At 45.7% G+C, this 20,007-nt stretch overlaps 1 protein-coding gene across 1 annotated transcript; it reads left to right on the top strand.

Annotated features, from left to right (window-relative positions):
• Window positions 1-10,633: 10,633 nt before the first annotated feature.
• Window positions 10,634-15,599, top strand: SHISA3 (shisa family member 3). Its single transcript, XM_030801174.1, has 2 exons — window positions 10,634-11,479; window positions 14,128-15,599. Exons 1-2 carry the CDS (start codon window positions 11,203-11,205, stop codon window positions 14,565-14,567), a joined length of 717 nt encoding a protein of 238 aa, XP_030657034.1. The 5' UTR covers window positions 10,634-11,202; the 3' UTR covers window positions 14,568-15,599.
• The last annotated feature ends 4,408 nt before the right edge of the window (window positions 15,600-20,007 follow it).

Raw genomic sequence — 20,007 nt, 5'->3', positions numbered from 1 at the left:
ACGGGAGGGTAGCAGTAACTTCATGGTAAGGTCAAAAGCAGAGTGAGGTTTGCCTCTTTCTCTATTTCGGCTCTTGGGGGAGTCAGCCATGATGTGTGGCCCTGCTTGCTGCCAAGTGGGGAAACCAGTTAAAATGGCAGTGAGAGGTGGCCAAGCAGTTAAAGAGATTCAACTAGCACTTTGGAACCTGTCTAGGTTTGTGTGGATTGTGGAGGGATTTGAAGGGTTCCTCAAGCTGCATGGGGAAGCATGGAAGATAGCTGATGTGCTGGCTGGTGGCTTCGCCATGGTGTAGTAGTACATTTTCATGCTGCTGATAAAGACATGCCTGAGAATGGGAAGAAAAATAGGTTTAATGGACTCACAGTTCCACATGGCTGGGGAGGCTCACAATCATGGCAGAAGGGGAAAGGCATGTCTCACTTGGCAGCAGACAAGAGAAAAGAGCTTGTTCAGGGGAACTCCCCTATATAAAACCATCAGATCTTGCGAGACTTATTCACTATCATGAGAATGACCCACCCCCGTGATTCAATTACCTCCCCCTGGGTCCCTCCTACAACATGTGCGAATTGTGGGAGTTACAATTCAAGATGAGATTTGGGTGGGAACACAGCCAAATCATATCACATGGTGAGGGTGATTTACCCTGTGGTCAATGACCAGGGGTCAACTGCTCATTACAAGCTAGACAGGGGTGCAGGGAGGATAGCGATATCCCCAGCACCTGTGAAAGCCAGAGTGGGGGCAGGCTGGGAAGGAAGGGTCATGGGCCCTTTCCAGGCCTAGAAATAAACCAAGTGTTTGCCAGCCACAGACTTCTCCAGTGGACTCCTCCCAGAAGCCGGGTCAGACTAGCGCCCCTGCACAGGCAACAGTGAGATCTGGAGAACAGCGAGGGCAGTCAGACTCCCTTGCCCTCCCAGGCGAGGTAAGCTACTTCTCTCCCCTATCCCTTACACTCAGGGGTGAATACCAGGGGGCAAAACAGCCCTCATAAAGAGATGAGCCTCAAACTAACTGAATAAATAATCCAGAGAAGCTCTCTTAAAGTAGAAGAATCTGATACCCTGTTTTTTTTTTTTTTGAGACAGAGTCTCGCTCTATCGCCAGGCTGGAGTGCCCTGGCGCGATCTCGGCTCATTGTAACCTCCCCCTCACGAGTTAAAGCGATTCTCCTGCCTCAGTCTCCCGAGTAGCTGGGACTACAGGCATGCACCACCTCCCCCGGCTGATTTTTGTATTTTTAGTAGAGACAGGTTATTTTGGCCAGGATGGTCTCAATCTCTTGACCTTGTGATCCACCCGCCTTGGCCTCCCAAAGTGTTGGGATTATAGGCATAAGCCACCGTGCCCGGCCTGATACACTTTTAATTAACTACTTTAATTCTAAGCATGCGTCCCAACCATCTCTCGTATACTCAAATGCCTAGCAAGAAGGGACAAAATATCAGTAGTAGAAAAAAAAATTTTTTTTAAAGAACTTATAAATAGTAATATGCTAAATTTTTGATGCTTCTACTCTATTCAAATTTGTCATGCAGTTTTGTTCTAAGCAGTGACTTTCAAATGTTTTGATCATGTCCCTCAGTAAAAAACATATTTTATATCACTACCAAGGACATATGTTCATACACATATGCCTGAAATAAAACATCATGAAATCAACTCTACCTCTAATTTGTGTGATGTACTCTCTATTTTCTAGTCTTCTCTAGGTTTGAAAAAATGCCATTTATGTCCCATTAAATTGATTTCATGACCCATCTGATGTGTTGTGACCTACAGCCTGAAACACACTGCCCCAAAGGCCTAATGAGGTGAATGGAACATCTCATTATACATGATACAGTTCCAGATGCTGTGCTTTCACATCCTTCTGTTTTCATAGCTTCACTGTCCCAACAACTACAGGCAGCAGCCATTTATTAAAGCTCTCTCCATAATATTTATCATAGCAGTCAAGATGCCTTCAGTTATATGTGATCAAAACCCAATTCAAGGCGAGTCGCAGTGGCTCACTCCTGTAATTCCACACTTTGCGAAGCCAAGGTGGGAGGATCGCTTGAGCCCAGGAGTTTGAGAGCGGCCTGGGCAACATAGTGAGATCGCGTCTCTACAAAAAATTTAAAAATTAGCTAGGTGTGGTGGCATGTGCCTGTGGTTTCAACTGCTTCAGAGGCTGAGATGGGAGGATCACTTGAGCCTGGGAGGTAGAAGCTGCAGTGAGCCACGATCACAACATTGCACTCTAGTTTGGGTGACCCTGTCTCAACAAACAAACAAGGAAAAAAAAAGCCCCCCAAACCCCAATCCAGACTGAATTAAGCTGAAAGTCAGCGTATTGTCTCATGTCATAGGGATGAGCAGCACAGTGCTACCTGCAAGTGCAACTGGGTCCAACATTTTAGGTCTCTCTCTTTTGCTTCTCTTGCCTCTGAGTTGGTCTTATTCTCACTTAGGCCTAGTCTACAAGGCAGGAAGTGTGCCTTTGACTCCCCCAAGCACACAGTTCACAATGTAGAAGGAGGAGAAGCCCCACCCAACCCCACGGTCCACATAACACATCTTGTGGACAGATGGGCCCAGAGAGATAAGGAATTCTGATTGCTTCAGCAAGATCTCAGGCCTAACCCTTGGCCAGGAGTGAAGCACTGATTGACAGTCCCCCCAAGCCAACACAGAATGAGAGAAAGTGGGGTAGTCTTATTAGAATAAGGGAGAGGAATTCTGCTCAGACCAGGAGAAAAATCAAGCAAGACAGATTAGAAAGATAGGGGTCCTGTATGGGGGATATAAATCATTCTCTTATCAGTAGAGTAACCTAAATTTAGAACCAGACAGTAGGCCAGGCACGGTGGCTCACACCTGTAATCTCAGCACTTTGGAAGGCCAAGGCAGGTAGATTATTTGAGCTCGGGAGTTTGAGACCAGTCTGGGAAATGTGGTAAAAACCTGTCGCCACCAAAAATGCAAAAAATTAGCTGGGCTTGGTGTTGTGTGCCTGTAGTGCCAGCTACTTGGTAGGCTTAAGTGGGAGGATTGCTTGAGCCCAGGAGGTAGAGGTTGCAATGAACCAAGATGGCACCACTGCACTCCAGCCTAGGTGATGGAGTGAGACCCTTTTTAGGACAAGGGGAGGGGTGTAGCATATACACTAAAGACTTACTGAATCTCGGCTAGGCACAGTGGCTCACGCCTGTAATCCCAGCACTTTGGGAGGCTAAGGCGGGTGGATCACCTGAGGTCGGGAGTTCGAGACGAGCCTGACCAACATGGAGAAACCCTATCTCTACTAAAAATACAAAAATTAGCCGGGCGTGGTGGCGCATGCCTGTAATCCCAGCTACTCGGGAGGCTGAGGCAGGAGAATCGCTTGAACCCGGGAGGCAGAGGTTGTGGTGAGCTGAGATTGCGCCTTGGCACTCCAGCCTGGGTGACAGAGCAAAGCTCTGTCTCAAAAAAAAAAAAAAAAAAAAAAAAAAGAAGAGTGACTGAATCTCAGTCTTTGACAGGCTTAACTGGAATAACATTGCAGACAGCTACAACTTTGGTCGCTACTTCAATTCCGATTCAAGTAGAGAAACCAAGAAAGATGCAAAGAACAAGTTTTCTTTTTGTCTTTGATGACAAAAAGTACATTAAAGAAGTACAAAATGAGGGTGATTACAGAATGAGTGGTTGAACAAAATCAGAAGGTGGAAATATGAAGCAGAAAGAATCCTCAAACTACAATTCTGATGATAGGATGAAGGGCATGCCAGTTGTTAAGCGTTTTGAATCGTCATTTATGAAGACAGCACTATTGACCCATTTGCTGTGGGAGGATATCACGTTGACTTCACTTGCCACACTGCATAATCTGATTGTATCTATTACATCCAACTTTTCTGGCTGATGTCCTTGAATAACTCCCAACAGGTGTTTGCAAGCCAGGGTCAAGTGTGCATTCTGTACTCCAGATACAGAGGAAACGTCGTTGACCCACAGAAAAGGAAATCAAGACCTTTGCCTTACTGGCCCTTTAAGTTACCAACAGAGCTAACCAAACCCAGACTACCTGAGAAGGAGAAGAATTAAAATAAAAGATACGTTTGGCAAACAATTACATAAGAGCTTTCAAAAAAGAACGCTGCAAAAATGTAAATCATTTCCACATGATTTACAAACTTTAAAGGTGACTTAAAAATTCTCAAAACATTCTGCTATGGCTGGTAAAGGTGAAAAGGGAAGTAAGAAGACAGAAACAAGACAAGAACCCTCTGTGTTTTCTTTCTCCTCCATAAAATATTTCCCCCACCAAAAGCACACATGGCCCTTGAGCAGCAACTTACCATTTTTTCCAGGGTCAGTTCACTTTTCGTGCTGCTCTAAACCCTGCTGAAAGCCAGCTCCTCAGGGAGCCCCAGGAATGGGGGCTGGCCTCTCTTCAGTCTGCAAGCACTCAGCAGGAAATGCCCCTTGCTGAGAAAGGGGTGGTGTTAGGGGAGAATCCATCTACTGTCAAGGAAATTTCAATTAAATACGGATGCCAATTAATTTAATTTATATTTCTGCATGAAAAATGTCATTCTATTATACATGCACTGGAAGGATGCCAGGAGCCCATGTTAATAAATTACATCTCTACTGACATAATATGGAATCACAGACTAATCGGATACTTATTAAATGCCCACCTGTGCTTGGGGCTACACCTTGTAGAAATCCAGCTGAAATAAGGTCTGTCCAGTAAGGCCTGTCCTTATGCTGTGATCATCTGACACCCACTCTTATCCTCCTCTTCTCCTAGCTTTGGGCATGTCTCAGGAGAACAACTGTAAAAATGAATAATCAACATTCAATTGCCAGTTGTTATGAATGGGCGTATTTAATGAATAAGGGAATGAATGAAGGGTAATTGTAAATAATCTATTCAAATTAACCGGGGAACAGGCCTACTCTGGTTAGCAGGAAACTTGCCATGATTATTTGATTACAGATTCAAATCAGCTGGTGGTGGGTAATAATAATACCTACCGGTTATGAAGTGCTAACTCTGTGCCACACTCCATGTTTTATTTTGCATCCTTGCTACATGTTTTATTTTGAATCCTTACAATAATCTTTCAAGGTAAGGATTATTCCTTCCCACATCCCTCATTTTAGAGATACAAAAGCTGAAGTGCAGTATCCAGAAATGACCTTCCTCAAGGTCATATGATTAGTAAGAGGCACACTCTCCTGTCCTGGCCGATTTTCTTTGCATCATACCTCTATTCTCTAGGACAAGTGTCACCACTCTCTCCATGGGGGATGGGCTGGTGACTGCCCTATTCTGGCAGTGCTGACACACTGGACAGTTCTTCATGCACTACAGGTATGACTAAATCACCAGGAGATGACTCTGTAATACCCCCTGCCTGGGAATTCATCCTGCTCTCCTCTGCTGCAGTTCTGTATAGTCGTGAAACGGATGTCACTCAGTTGCAACAAGTTCTCGAGTAGCCACTCATTGTTTTAGCCAGTTATTTATTCACCATTCACTAAGCACCCACTATGTGCTAGGTCCTAGGATCCAATAAAGTAAAAGGAGGTCAGACTAATGGGGAAGACAGATGCCCTAACACAAAATTGTAATGTGTGTGGTTTAATACTATGGAATTGCTAACTTTCCTTTTGTTATTTATTCAATCAATCCCTTATACCCTGTATGACCACTTACAGAGTCTCTATGACATGCTGGACAACAGACCTGTTCTCACATTTTCAAGCCAGGGCAGGAAAAGTCATGAAAGCCACCAGCCTGAGTCTGTTCCTCTGATTTCCTCTTTCTTCCCATACCTGACTTCATCTTGCACTGCAAGGGGCCTCCCATGTATGTGTCTGGGCATCCCAGCCTATGTGTACAAATTTTGAAACACCTCCCGCCAGAACCTCTTAAAATCAGGAAGAGGCTTCTGTGCAGCCTAGAAGCAACTTTTGGCCTCTTTGAGTAGGGAGTGCTGGGATCCAGGACCCAGAGAGTGGTACAAAAAGGGAGGGAACGGGCTTTGGGTGGGCACCGACCTCTGGCTCTATTCACTCTTTCCCCTGTGGCTGCAGACAGGGCAGAGGAAGGCCAGAGGGCCTCAGAGTGTGATCCTCAATGCAGCCACTTGGCATCACCTGGAAACTCATTAGAAATGCAGAATCACAGGTCCCACTGCAGACTTTGTGAGTCAGGTCTGCTTTTTTTTTTTTTCAGATGGACTCTTGCTCTGTCACCCAGGCTGGAGTGCAGTGGCGCGATCTCGGCTCACTGCAACCTCTGCCTCCCGGGTTCAAGCAATTCTCCTGCCTCAGCCTCCTGAGTAGCTGGGGTTACAGGCGTATGCCTCCACGCCCCGTCAATTTTTGTATTTTTAGTAGAGACGAGGTTTCACCATGTTGGCCAGGCTGGTCTCAAACTCTTGACCTCAGGCGATCCGTTCGCCTCGGCCTCCCAAAGTGCTGGGATTACAGACGTGAGCCACCGTGCCCGGCCAGATCTGCATTTTAACAAGATTCCCAGGTATTTCATGGCCTTTGGAGAAACACTGCTCTAAGGGCCCTAGCTTAATCCCCTCTTTTGGTAAATGAAGAGACTGAGGCTGCCTGAAACACAGGGCAGGAAGAGGGGCCTGGCCTGGGGCTGGGTTGCCCGGGTCTGAGAGTATCCTTCTAGGCACCTTGCTATTCTCTAGGGTAAACACGCGCCACAGCAAATTTCAGAGAAAACACCTTTCGAGTAACTCAGATTGAGAGGGGCCTGGAGTAAGAGATTTACAGCAAGCGATCCAAGGAAGAGAATTCCATGAAGTCATGGGCAAGGTAATTAAAGGAAAATTAAATTAAAGTGTTTTTTTCTGAATTGAAGGAAAGTGATAACAAGTCACTCCACAAGCAAACTTGAGGGAAGGTTGAGGAACTCTTGTTTTTCATTTTGTTTCTGAGGCCAATGCAAATGAGCTGGAGTAGACTCTTCCATAGCCCACTGAATTGTCCTTTTTTGTTTTTGTTTTTGTTTTCTGCATTCCTTCAGCCTTCCTCCTTTTTCCTCAGTATATTTTAGTTCCCAAACCTTTCCGATCCATGTGGCCCTTCACTCCCCTGCTTTTGGTTTTCTCAAATCATTCACTGAGCTCCAAAGAATATAAAAAAGATAAGTCGACAGAACAATTTTTTTCTTTTTTATTTTTTTTTGAGACAGGGCCTCACTGTTCACCCAAGCTGGAGCACAGTGGTGCCACCGCTGCACACTGCAGCTTCCACCTCTTGGGTTCAAGTAATCCTCCCACCTCAGCTGCCCGAGTAGCTGGGCCTACAGACATGTGCCGCCATGCTCAGCTAATTATATTTTTATTAGTAGAGGTAGGGTCTCACTATGTTGCTCAGGCTGGTCTTGAACTCCCGAGCTCAAGGGATCCTCCCTCCTCGCCCTCCCAAAGTGCTGGGATTATAGGCATGAGCCACCAGGTCTGGCCAGAACAAAGTTTAAAAATATGGTCAGCAAATATGTCCTAAGAATATTAGGCATTGGCCGGGTGCAGTGGCTCACGCCTGTAATCCCAGCACTTTGGGAGGCTGAGGCGGGCGGATCACCTAAGGTCAGGAGTTCGAGACCAGCCTGGCCAACATGGTGAAACCCCGTCTCTACTAAAAATACAAAAATTAGCCAGGCATGGTGGTTGGCCCCTCTAGTCCCAGTTACTTGGGAGGCTGAGGCAGGAGAATTGCTTGAACCCAGGAAGTAGAGGTTGCAGTGAGCCGAGATCATGCCGTTGCACTCCAGCCTTGACGTCAGAGTGAGACTCCATCTCAAAAAAAAAAAGAAAAGAAAAGAAAAAAAGAGTTGCATTTTGATTTTATAAGTTCCCTTCAGCCAGCTACAGTTACCAACATGTTGCCAGTTGTGTTTCAGTTCTGCCTAGCCCATCTTCTCATCTCTATTGCTCACCTACCTTTTCTTTTTCCTCCTACCCTCCCTCTTTTCTTTCCCTTTCTTTCTCCCTTTCTCTCCTCTCTTTCTTTCTTGCTGGTGTTTATTAAAGCATATTGCAGACATCATGTCATTTAACTCACTTCCTACAGAGTTTCCTTGAGGCAGGGCCACAAGAGAATGTATGTAGGCTGGGGAAATGATCTCTTATGATTATGTTCTTGACCAAAATATGGAATTTGTGTTACTGAGATAAGAAACAATAAAGAATTTCCAAAACCTCTTCATAATACCCCAGATATTGTGGACTTTATTTTCTATCTGTATGTCTTCCCCCTAGAGTCTTTCAGGGGTGTCTATGAGAACTTTTTCATCTTCCTTTACTATTAAACTAGTTACAGAATAACAGAGACTTTGGATGTTTATACATCTAAAAAGAGGTGAATATTCTCTTTCTGTTGGTGAAAAGGATTCTCAGGGCATCAGTTTTGAAGTTAAAATTTGACAATGGAAAGTTTGCAGAGATCTTCTATGACAAGAAACCAAACATATCACTGCCTCCCCCCAACCCCTCGCCCAGGCAAACTCCTGAAGCTGATTGTTGTAATGGTTTTAAAGGCACTTAGGATGACGACCTAGATCTGAAGCATGGTGCACAGTTGTTTACTGTTCACACAAGTCAGATCTATGAAGGATCAAGTAATTTGGAGGTTTGGTTACTCTCCATTAGTAAATATCATCCAACTAAATTTGAGTAAAATGCCCTCTAAATAAGTCAAGTAGACAGGAGCTTTGAACGAGGGAATTAATTATAGCTGGTGTCTCAAGGAAAAAGAATCCCACTGTGGCATGGAGAATGTAATTAATGGGAGGTAAGTGCCAACAAATCACTCCTTAAAATATTAATGCTATCAAAGAACAGCTGGATAATGAGAGAAACTTGACCCTTGGGGGACCAGCAAAGGTTGCTGCTGCTGCAGAACTTTATGCAGTTATGATGTAATGAAATTCCTCTAAATTTTAACAAAAACTAATATTAAAAGGTGTGGTTCTGGGAAAGTTATTAGCAGTAAACATGTCATAATTTTTATCATCTGATGATAATCATTATATCTCATTTTTGCTGTGTTTCTAAGTGACATTTTCCTGTAATTGCTCAGGATATATATATATATAATTGAAACAACACTCCTGAAAAACAACTAGAGTTAAAAAAAAGATTAAGTCTGGCAAGAACTTTTTTTTGTAAATGAAAAACCCAATATCTAAGAAATTTCTGCAAAACAATTTCCCATATGCTTAAACTATTCAACTAAAAAACTGTTTCATTTTTTGTTATTGAAAGCTCCAACTTGTTTTTACTTAATAACTTCGTATTGTCCTAAGAAATATGTAATTCTAAGAGAGCAATAAAGTTAAGTATTCACACAGTCCCACTTAAAGTGTGAAATGTTGGACATGTATTTTCAGCAGCCACATAACTTAAAGCTAATCCCAATACCTAAAATTAGAAATCAGAAGTAATTATTTAATTGAAGGACACTTTAACTTAGATTTAAAAAAATCTTTTTAATAGGAGATTTTTAAAAAAGTTTCTCCGGAATCGACTCAGTTCATCAGGAAGCTGCGAGAGTGAAAAATGCGTTTGACCGCGCACCTTGTGTCGCTGGAGCTGAGAACACTTTGTTCCTTTTGTTTCACTCAACTTGCCGACATCTAACTCAGGGACACGGGTATGCAGCGTGTTTGACAAATAAGCCGAGATACACCGAACATATTCACACATACCAATAGACGATGATTGGAAGTTCAGGATGCAGTCAAAATAAATGCTTGCGTTTGGCCCAGGTTTCACATAACACCAGTTTCATAAGGCACTTAGGCCGCTAACGGAGCAGTGCCCCTGAAAATAGCCCACAGGGGACACATCATTTAAATAAATGTGTTTCTTTCCCTGAACAGAAGTTCAGTTCTGCTCAATTATCATTAATTTTGCTCCTTTATTTCCTTTGCGGGCGTGAACGGAGAAGTCGTGCTCTTTGAGGTTTTGCGAGCTGGCCTTGGCTGGCAGAGGTGACCGGCAATCCTTCACTCGGCGGAAAAAGTGCGAGTGTGTGTGTGTGCTTGTGAAAATGTGCCGTTCCTCCCAGAAAAAGTGGAAACGTAGGTGGAAAGCTCAGCACATGTTGGCGACACCTGAAAACCATGTTCTCCGTCCTGAACCTTTAGAAGCGGTATCCCAGGAACGAGTCTGAGTCTGTGCAACAGGGCACAGATGATTAGACAAACTTCAATGACTGCACCGCATTCGTGCATTATATCCCATTGAAAAGTAAATCCAGCGTCTCCACTCGCGCGCCCACGTGCGTGGATAAACGCGGGAATTCGGCAGCCCTCAACGTCACTCGGCAGAGATTTCCGGACTGTGAGAGATTTGGGGTGTGTGGCGGGGGAGGGGAGAGTCTGATATCTTCAGGTTGAGAGTCAAGTCCTGGGGGAGCTGCATGGGCGGGGGTGGCCGGGGAGAGGCGGAGGATGGAGCGCGAACCAGAAAGCGCAGAGGACCCTCAGCCCGCGCCGCACCCGCTGTGATTAGCTCCAGCGGCGCGACCCGGGAGGGCGGACTCTTTCTTAACCCTCATTGTCTCCTCCTCCCTCTTCCTTTTTAAAGGACGCCTTGCGGGCAGAGCTGTCAGCAACCCCGCGGCCGTTTGTACTTGGCCGCGGCGGAGCTGATTCCTGCTCCTGTGACAGATAGGGGCGGGGGCTGAGCGGCCGCCTGTCCGGGGTACTCGCACGTGGGGAACCAATTCTTTTCTTCCGGCTCCTCTCGGGACCCGGCGATCGCCACAAGTTGGGACTCTGTGCGGCGCTGGAGTTGGCAGCCCCGGGCGCGATGGCTCCCTTGAGGAGTGGGGAGGGAGGTGGCCGGGGGGTTGGCGCGCCCTTCGCGCGCGGAGCGCTATGAGCCGGGCAAAGGGCGGCAGCGACTGCCCCAGCAATTGCCTCTGCCGGCGCCTCCCGCGGGCCCTCGCCAACTCGCCCCGCGCACCATGCTGACTCCCGGCCTGCGGAACTCGTAGTGCAGCCCCTGTCGCCTCCCCGGCCCCTGCTATCCCACGCAGGACTGGCTTCGGCCGCCGGGGCCAGCCGCTTGCGACGTGTCCCTGGGGAGGCGGAATCGCTGTGCGCCCTGAGCCCGGGCTCAGCCCTTCGCCTTCCAGCTGCGTCCTGCTCCCGGCCGCCCAGGGAGCCCAGTGGCAATGAGGGCACTGCTGGCGCTTTACCTTCTCCTTGGCTGGCTGGGCTGGGGCCCGGCGGGCGCCCAGCAGTCCGGAGAGTACTGCCACGGCTGGGTGGACGTGCAGGGCAACTACCACGAGGGCTTCCAGTGCCCAGAGGACTTCGACACGCTGGACGCTACCATCTGTTGCGGCTCCTGCGCGCTCCGCTACTGTTGCGCCGCGGCCGACGCCAGGCTGGAGCAGGGCGGCTGCACCAACGACCGCGGCGAACTGGAGAACCCAGGCATCACCGCGCGTAAGTGCGGGGCTTACGGGGACATATCCCCGCCCGCCTAACGGCGGCGGCTGCATGTGTGCGCGGGAGGATGCACAGACCCAGGAAGGTCTGTGCGCCAATGGGACGCGGCCGGGTGGGGGGAATCAAGGGATGAGTGGGTGGTCGCGTTTCAGATGATGGTCCTCTATTCATTTGCAGTCCCGCTTCCCGCCACTTGCGGTCTCTGCGGGTCGGCCCAAGGGAAAGTTTGCCAGGGACAGTGAGGAGCGCGGGGCTTGTGCCTGGTGGCCCGGGGGAAGACAGCTGGAGCTCCCGGGAGAAGGGTCGTGCGGGTAAAGCCAGGGTAGACTTGGGTTCTGGTGGAGGGGCCGAGGGTGTCCCATTGCGCGCCCTTGTCACTTCGGGAGCTTCGGGAAGTGCCGAATGCAGAGAATCGCGACTCTTCTCGCTCGCTCATTTGCAGCCCTTCAGGGCTAAGAAACCCCAGTCACTTTTTTTTCCTGTCCTATGATAGCTTTTCTAAGCCACGGCCCCGTTCTGCAGACTTCCTTTCAATTCTCTGCATCAAATTACCCTCTCCGGCCCACCCCCTATTGTCACGCCTTTCAGAAATGCCCAGGTCTTCGAGGTGGAGATTTAGAAACAAGGGTCGAAGGGGCTTCCCCGCCCCCTATTCTCACGTCGGAAAACACGGGTCAAATTTCCGCTCACTTCAGAGCCGAATAAATCACGACCCCAGCAGAGAAAATTTACACCTTGAAAAAAAGTTTTCCACCTGAATCGGAACATCAGGGAAACGCTTTAGAGCTTGAGGCGAGGATTTTATGGCCGGGGAAACCGGAGAAGCGGGCGGAGCTGAGAGCGGGAGACACCCCAGGACTCCAGAGAGCCGAGGTCTGAAGCCGGCAAGAGAAGGTCTCCGGGAAAGGGAGGAGAGGCTGGAGAGATCATTAAGGGTTCCCCAACGACCCCTCCCTGCAAACTGGTAACCCAGAGGACAGAGGAGTCTGCCTCCATTAGTGCTCCACTAGAGGGTGAATGTTGGGGGTCAACATTTCCAATCTGGAGGATTCGGGAAGTGGTTTCTGGAGAAAAGATGCTCAGCTGAAAGGGAAATCTAGGCCGTCCTGGCCTGTTAGAAAAATGCAGACTCTTCCCCACAGCTTCACTTGCTCACCCTAAGGGACCCAGCTGCCCTCTGGGAGTAAGTGCAATTGTCCAGTCTGCAGCAGGGGCTCCCTCTGCGCTCCCTACTCGGCTCGGATGCCAGAGGACAGCAAAAGGGAGAGGCAGTCTCCACACTCACTGAGTCTGGGATCAGGCAAACCCTGATGGACCTTGGCTGTCACTTGCCGCGGTGTAACTTGGGCAAGTTACTTAACTGCTCTGGATACCTCTTCTCAGTTCTAAAGTGGGCATATTGCTCTCAAAGGAGTTAAGTTGTTGGTGACGTGGGAGTGTGTGAATGCTGGAGCGCAGGGCTCAGTAAATGGTAGTTACTTACCTTTGCCTTGCCTTGCACACTGGTGCTAGTAAACAGGGCAGAATGGGAGGGACACAGAAGAGCTTATGCCTAGTAGCCCACAAATAGTTGATAATTACCTGTCCCTCACTGGCTCTGTCTATGGGAAGGCACAAACTTCTCTGATCTATTTCCACATCTGGAAAACGGAGCTTATCATGTCCATCTCACAGGGTCTCCATGAGACTTTAATCAGATAATGAATAAGAAAGAGCCAGGCACACAGTATGGACTTAGTCAATGCAGGTTTTCTTTCTTCTACCTGTAAGGTGGAGGCTGCGTCCTAGCGCGGCTCTATCAGGGGAGAGACCTGGAGAATTGCCCAAGGGGATGCCTCTGGGCTTGGAAATTTTATGTCTGCCTTGTAGAGAGAGAAGGGGAAATTGGAATTTGCTCTGTTTGAGGGATGCTTTTATAGAAAGTCTGGGCCGTAGACACCAAGAATTGCCTCGTGATCTATCTAAAGTTCAGTCTGACTTCCCAGACTTGGATGGGAATTGAGAGGCACGGCAGCTGGAGTGGGTATTCCAAATCTTTCCTGGAAAGAAGCAGCCAGAGCTGGCAATTTGTGGTGTATGGTAGGAGACACAGTAGATTGGGGCCCTCTGTGAATTTCTTTATACTGTTCTTTCTGTAGTCTCATAAAATCCTGGGTCTGTGTGTAGAGGAGAAGCTCATTTAATAGGCCTGGCTCTCTTTGCTTAGACTGGAGATTCTTGAATGGGAGATGGATTGCCAGCCTAAGAGAGGGGTCACATCTCTTACTGCTCACCATGATCAAACTACTAAAACCTGCATTTAAACCTAGAATTATTTTAACCCCTAAAACTCACCCTTTCCCTCCAGTGCCTGAATAGGAGAACAGATTCCGTTTTTTTTTTTCTGACTTCCAGATGTGCAATATGATGGTTAATTGCTAACAGAGGCTACGGTATCCGTTTGCTTTCTCCCTGCTAGGAGTAGCAAGAATATTCCACCATCACGGTTTGCATTGCATTTTGGAGGTTACCATTAACAAGCTCTGAAAAACTGAGCTGACAACAGTGACAGTACTGAGTCTCCCACCTCTCAACCCTCAGCTGCCCAAGCAGAGTCTGGCAGATCCTCATCCGAGCATCTGTTTATGTCTGTTTTTGCCTTTTAGAGCCTGTCTACGTCCCCTTTCTCATCGTCGGCTCCATCTTCATTGCGTTCATCATCCTGGGTTCTGTAGTGGCTATTTATTGTTGCACCTGTTTGAGACCCAAGGAGCCCTCGCAGCAGCCAATCCGCTTCTCACTCCGCAGCTATCAGACAGAGACCCTGCCCATGATCCTGACCTCTACCAGCCCCAGGGCACCCTCCCGGCAGTCCAGCACAGCCACGAGCTCCAGCTCCACAGGCGGCTCCATCCGCAGGTTCTCCTTTGCCAGGGCTGAGCCGGGCTGCCTGGTGCCCTCACCGCCCCCGCCATACACCACGAGCCACTCAATCCACCTGGCTCAGCCATCTGGTTTCCTGGTGTCACCCCAGTATTTCGCTTACCCCCTCCAGCAGGAGCCCCCGCTGCCAGGGAAGAGCTGTCCAGACTTCAGCTCCAGTTGACACGCCCAGGCCATGAATCCACAACTCAGTCAAATGGCAGACAGGTGGAGCCCTGCTGCCATTGCCACATGCAATTCTGAGAAAATTTCCCTGGTAACTGATCGGTGTCATGGAGGAGCATGCTAGGAAAATACAGCACCTTCTAATTTGAGAGTTTCTGGCTCCAATCACAGAAAGGCTAAACCAGAGAACTGTTTTCTAGTTTTGCAAACATGTGATCATTATATTTCAATTTATGCTACTTTTATTCAAAATATGCAGCAGTTTGACTTTAAAGTTGCAAACTGGCTGAAAATGTTTTACTGGACATTCAGCTATACTGCTTAGAAAAGGGTTACATGTTTCTTTTTCATATAAGTTGTTCATTGAGTTATGATAGAAATATATTCATAAATAAGCAAAGAAAAATACTTAATTGTAATTATCAAAGGTTAACTTAAAAAATTAGCTATTAGGTAAACTTCAGGGGGCAGTGAACAATCTATTTATGATTTCGGGAGTAACCTAACCATGAATAATATTAGCATAATGAGAACATTTACTTTTTAAATAAATAACTAAATTTTGTTTATGAGTTTTTCCAGAATACAAGGTTTCAATAATCACATGAGGAGTTTAAAGTTCTAAATATATACTCAGACATTCATTGTAACACACAGAGTCTGTGTAAAATCATCTCCCCCACTCACTGGAGGGAGTATTTATTGCAGACTTTTTGTTCAGCAACATTTAGTGTTTCAGTGATAGTTGGACAGTTGGGGCTTAAAACATTTATTTGTAAAATGAGCTATGTACAAATGTAAATATTTGTAATTTAATGTATTTACCACATTGACTGTACTAATTATTTAGTAGTCATACTGTAATTTTTATGTTAATAACTGTGGAGTTCAAAGTCTAGCTATTGGTATAATCATCTAATATTATATATATCTCCAGTGCCACTGAATTTTATGTCTGATGACTATATATTTGGGCATATATCTTGTTGGATTAGAATAAATAAAATACTTTATGTTTTCATGAACTCTATTGAAATTTTAAAGTGATTCATTTTATCTCTTTAGCGATGTTTTTGCTATTCAATAAAAGGAAATGTCTTTAACACATACTTCGTATTTTAAAATTAAAAAAAATTCCATATCAGGGCTCGTGAAAGCAGCAAAGGAAGTGAATTTTTATGGAGGTCTCAGTCTACAGCCCTCCGATGTGTTTGGCCTATGGAGAATTAATCATTGGGACATTTCTCATAAGAATCTGGATTTCTGGCTTCTCGTGACATGAAGGACGTGGCACCAGGGGTCCTGCACTGCCTTGGGGTCAGGTCAGTCCTCTTCAGACAGGACACCTGCCATTTGCCAGCCTCCTGCCTGGTCTCCCCACCTGGCCCATCTATTTTTTGCTATGCTACCTACCTGGCCCCTGCAGGTGTGGTTTGAAAGCCCAGATTTATAGGAATTCATGCTATCATATGTCACTCTCAGTTTTCAAACACAACTAGTTAGAGGCAGAATTCTGTCCTAAGAGAGTTGTTTGGCCTTGTCTCTTCGTTTTCTAGTTAAGGAAACAAGTTCAAAGACATTAGGCCTCTGCTCAGTCTAAAGGCAGAGGGGTTCTGACTTCCAGTCTCCTGCTTTGTCCTGTTGTATCTAAAAGTGGCCTGACTTCCGGGTAACCCAAATGGCTCAAAATAATTAAAGAAAGACACAGCTGCATGTAAAAGGATGAACATTTATACACATGCTCTTTGGTGCACTCCTATACCATTAGACTAGTTTTATTTATGTTTGTGGTATATTGGTCCTTTTAATGGTTTTAAGGTTACCTTATTAAAGCTCTTATTATGAGCCAAGCATTAATATGTATTAACTTATTTTATGCTCTAAACAACCCCAACAGAAAAGTATTACAATTCCTATTTTAAAGATTTGAAAGCTGAGGCACAAAGGAATGAAGCAACTTGCCCAAGGTCCTGTAGCTAGTCTGTACTGGAGTTGACATGCATAAACAAACAGATCCGAACAGCAACGGAAGACCTGCTTTGAAATTTTGATGTTTCTGTGCACAAAATTCATCGGAGATTTTAAGAGCATAAGCCTAAGCTTCAAAGGCAGTGATTCTCAGCCCCGTTGGACCCCAAAATGAGCTCTCCTTAGAACAAATATTCTGTGACATCCCTTTATCAGTCCTAAAATGAAATTTATAGATAACTCACTACACACATAATTTTTAAAAATCAATTCCATGCCCCAATGGTAAACAGAAAGAAGAAAGAAAGGGAAGTAACTAATTTCTAAATGTAAAGGTTTGGGCAGACTTAAAAAAGACAGATGCTAACCCCTTATTCAAAATCACCATGATGTGACCGCTTCAAATCCAGACGGATGCAGTTGGTAATTCTGGCAACTCAAATAAACACAATCACACTGATGTCATTAATGTGATTTTTCCCAGCAAAGTGTGATCATCCTTTGATTTGCACAGTGGCTGTATATTTGAAGAATTTAGTGTATACTAGGGCAGTGCAACAAATATAGGTAAAATGGGATTACGTTTTTTTTTCACCAGTAGTAATGGCAGACATTCCAAAGTCATGCTGATGGACATCAAGTCTTTGTTGTGCGGGCTGCTCTGCGCATTGTGGGATCTTGGTTACAACTAAGTCCCCCTCAGTGAATGCCAGTAGCACAGCCACCTCTGCCCCAACACTCTAATGCTGAAGATTTCCCCATGCAATTCCACCATGTCCCCTGGAGGGTGGAACTATCCCCACTGAATACCATCTAGTTGCTAGATTTCTCTAGTAGCTGTACTTTTATTTGTCATCCCTTTGGAGAACAGTTTATGTCCATTAGACAAGTTAATGCTAAGGAATTCATAGAGAGTTCACATCTGCAGATTTCCCTTCCTGAGCAGGATGCCCCAGTCAATTTAACTGGCCATAAATTGTTTAAAATTAGAGAGATGTTGTGTACCTCATTGCAATATGGCATTCAGTGATACTAGATCAAATCATATCACCAAGTAATTAGTGATATGCAGTACATGCCTTTGACCTTCTCTCTGGAAGCCATGTAGCTGATATTATTATTCACAGTTTTAGGTAAAAAGCCTATCCTGTGGCAGATTTCTAGATATTGTCCCATTCAACAATTCTTTGCTGAACACCACTTATGGGTCAGGTGCTGAGATGAAAGATGATTAAAATGCACCTCCAACTCAAGGAGCCACTATCTACTATAGGCTCCAGCATCATGACAAAGACAAATACTTGTGACAAAATGTTATAGATGCTTTATAAAAGAAGCATGTTATCTTTTTCTGCTCTTTGTGGTAACTGCGATTACAGGGGAGTGCAGGATACCCTGGCAGCACTTACAAAGGACACCGTTCATCCTGGAGGTGTTGACATTGGACCTGAGCCTTGAAAGACATGTAGAACTTGAATGAAGAAGACAGGGCAGAGAAAGAAAGAGAAGGGGGCTGGAAATAAGGGAAAAAATATATCAGGCAGAGTAAAGAATTCATAGAGAGGCACAGAAGCACCCACCCATGAGCCTGAAAGAACAAGGAACATTTAAGAACCCAGGAGAAGGCCGGGCGCTGTGGCTCATGCCTGTAATCCCCGCACTTTGGGAGGCAGAGGTGGGTGGATCACGAGGTCAGGAGACTGAGACCATCCTGGCCAACATGGTGAAACCTCGTCTCTACTAAAATACAAAAAATTAGCCGGGCGTGGTGGCGCGCGCCTGTAGTCCCAGCTACTCGGGAGGCTGAGGCAGGAGAATGGCATGAACCCAGGAGGCGGAGCTTGCACTGAGCTGAGATTGCACCACTGCACTCCAGACTGGGCGACAGAGCGAGACTCCATCTCAAAAACAAAAACAAAAACAATCGAGAAGAAGAGTGAGGCTGGAGAGAGCAGCAGGGGCAGATTAGAGATCTTGAACACCATGGTATTTGAATAGATGTCAAATGCAAGAGGGAGTCTGGAAGGATTTTACAGGGGAGGGGATGGGATCATATCTCCATTTTAGAAAGATTAGGCTGCAAAGGTCAAATAAAATCTTTTGGAATTTCCAAGGAGCTGCTCATCACAAGCTGCTAAACCACCAAACTACAGGGGAAACCTGTCTGCTTTTGCTTTCAGAAAGAATTTGAATCCAACATCCTCATACCACGATGATTGTGAAAAATAGAAGTTCTGCATTTTGAAAGGTCGTTATGCCAATAATGGATAACATTTATTAAGCACCATGTGTGTCCCAAGTGCTTTATGAATTGTATCACTGAATCTTCACAACCCTGAAGAAGGGATTATCATCATGCCTATCCTGCAGATGAAGAAATCAAGTCGAGAAGGTTAAACACTGTGCCCAAGGATGGACAATACCATAGGGGACAGATTTGAACTCAGGTGGTCTACTTTGAAATTCTACATTCTGTGTGACATTAGGCCTAGGAGGTCTAATTGTGTGAGGAAAACAAAAATATCCAATGTACTTTTCAGAAAATCCATTGGGGAAAAAGTGATCAATTGCCATATTATACATATCCCATTGATATCAGGGGATTGTAGGTCAAGGAGAGCTTATGCTGCATTATGAGAATGTGGAATAAACTGAAGCATGAATAAAAACACTAGATGATAAACATTTCTCCCTTTACACATGAGAAATGGGATTCCAGAGGGTGATTGAGCATGGATTTCGAAGCTGTAATGCTTGGGTTAGTTTTCTGGCTGTCACTTAAAAGTGGAGGTGGAGTGACTTTGGGCCACTTAAATTCACTGTGTCTCAGTTTTCTCATTTGTAAAATACATTAGTACTACCTTTTTGCTTATGGTTGCCTCGAGAAGAAAGAAGTTACAGACACTGTCCCAGGTCACTTGCATTCTAGTGGGCAGAAAGCTGTGTAGTAAGGATAAATAACAGAAAGCAGATGAAATATTTTAGAATAAAAATGAAAGGCTAAGTACTGCGGAAGGGCAGATGTTGATTAGAGGTGAGGAACAGAGAAAATGGTCCTACAGTTTGATCGAGTAAGTCCTTGATAACCCATGGGCCCTTTTGGTACTTGGCCAACTTCCTGCTATTGTCTGGAGTAGGGCATCCTCTCAACCTGTTGGGTACTCATGGTCTGTACATTTCTTTCATCATCTGCTTTAGAGAGCACATTTGCAGCCAGGTGTGGTGGCAGGCGCCTGTAATCCCAGCTACTTGGGAGGCTGAGGCAGGGGAATCGCTTGAACCTAGGAAGCGGAGGTTGCAGTGAACTGAGGTCGCGCCATTGCACTCCAGCCTGTGTGTCACAGTGAGACTCTGTCTCAGAAACAAACAAAAAAATAACTGCTCCTTGGAGACAAATTTAAAATAAATGTGCTTTTCTAACCAAAAAGAAGCACATTTGACATAGTAAATTTGCTTTAAAATGGTTATGT

Source organism: Nomascus leucogenys, chromosome 20 (assembly GCF_006542625.1).
Source record: "Nomascus leucogenys isolate Asia chromosome 20, Asia_NLE_v1, whole genome shotgun sequence".
In the NCBI taxonomy this organism is placed as follows: Eukaryota; Metazoa; Chordata; class Mammalia; order Primates; family Hylobatidae; genus Nomascus; species Nomascus leucogenys.
This window is presented reverse-complemented; position numbering and strand designations above follow the sequence as displayed.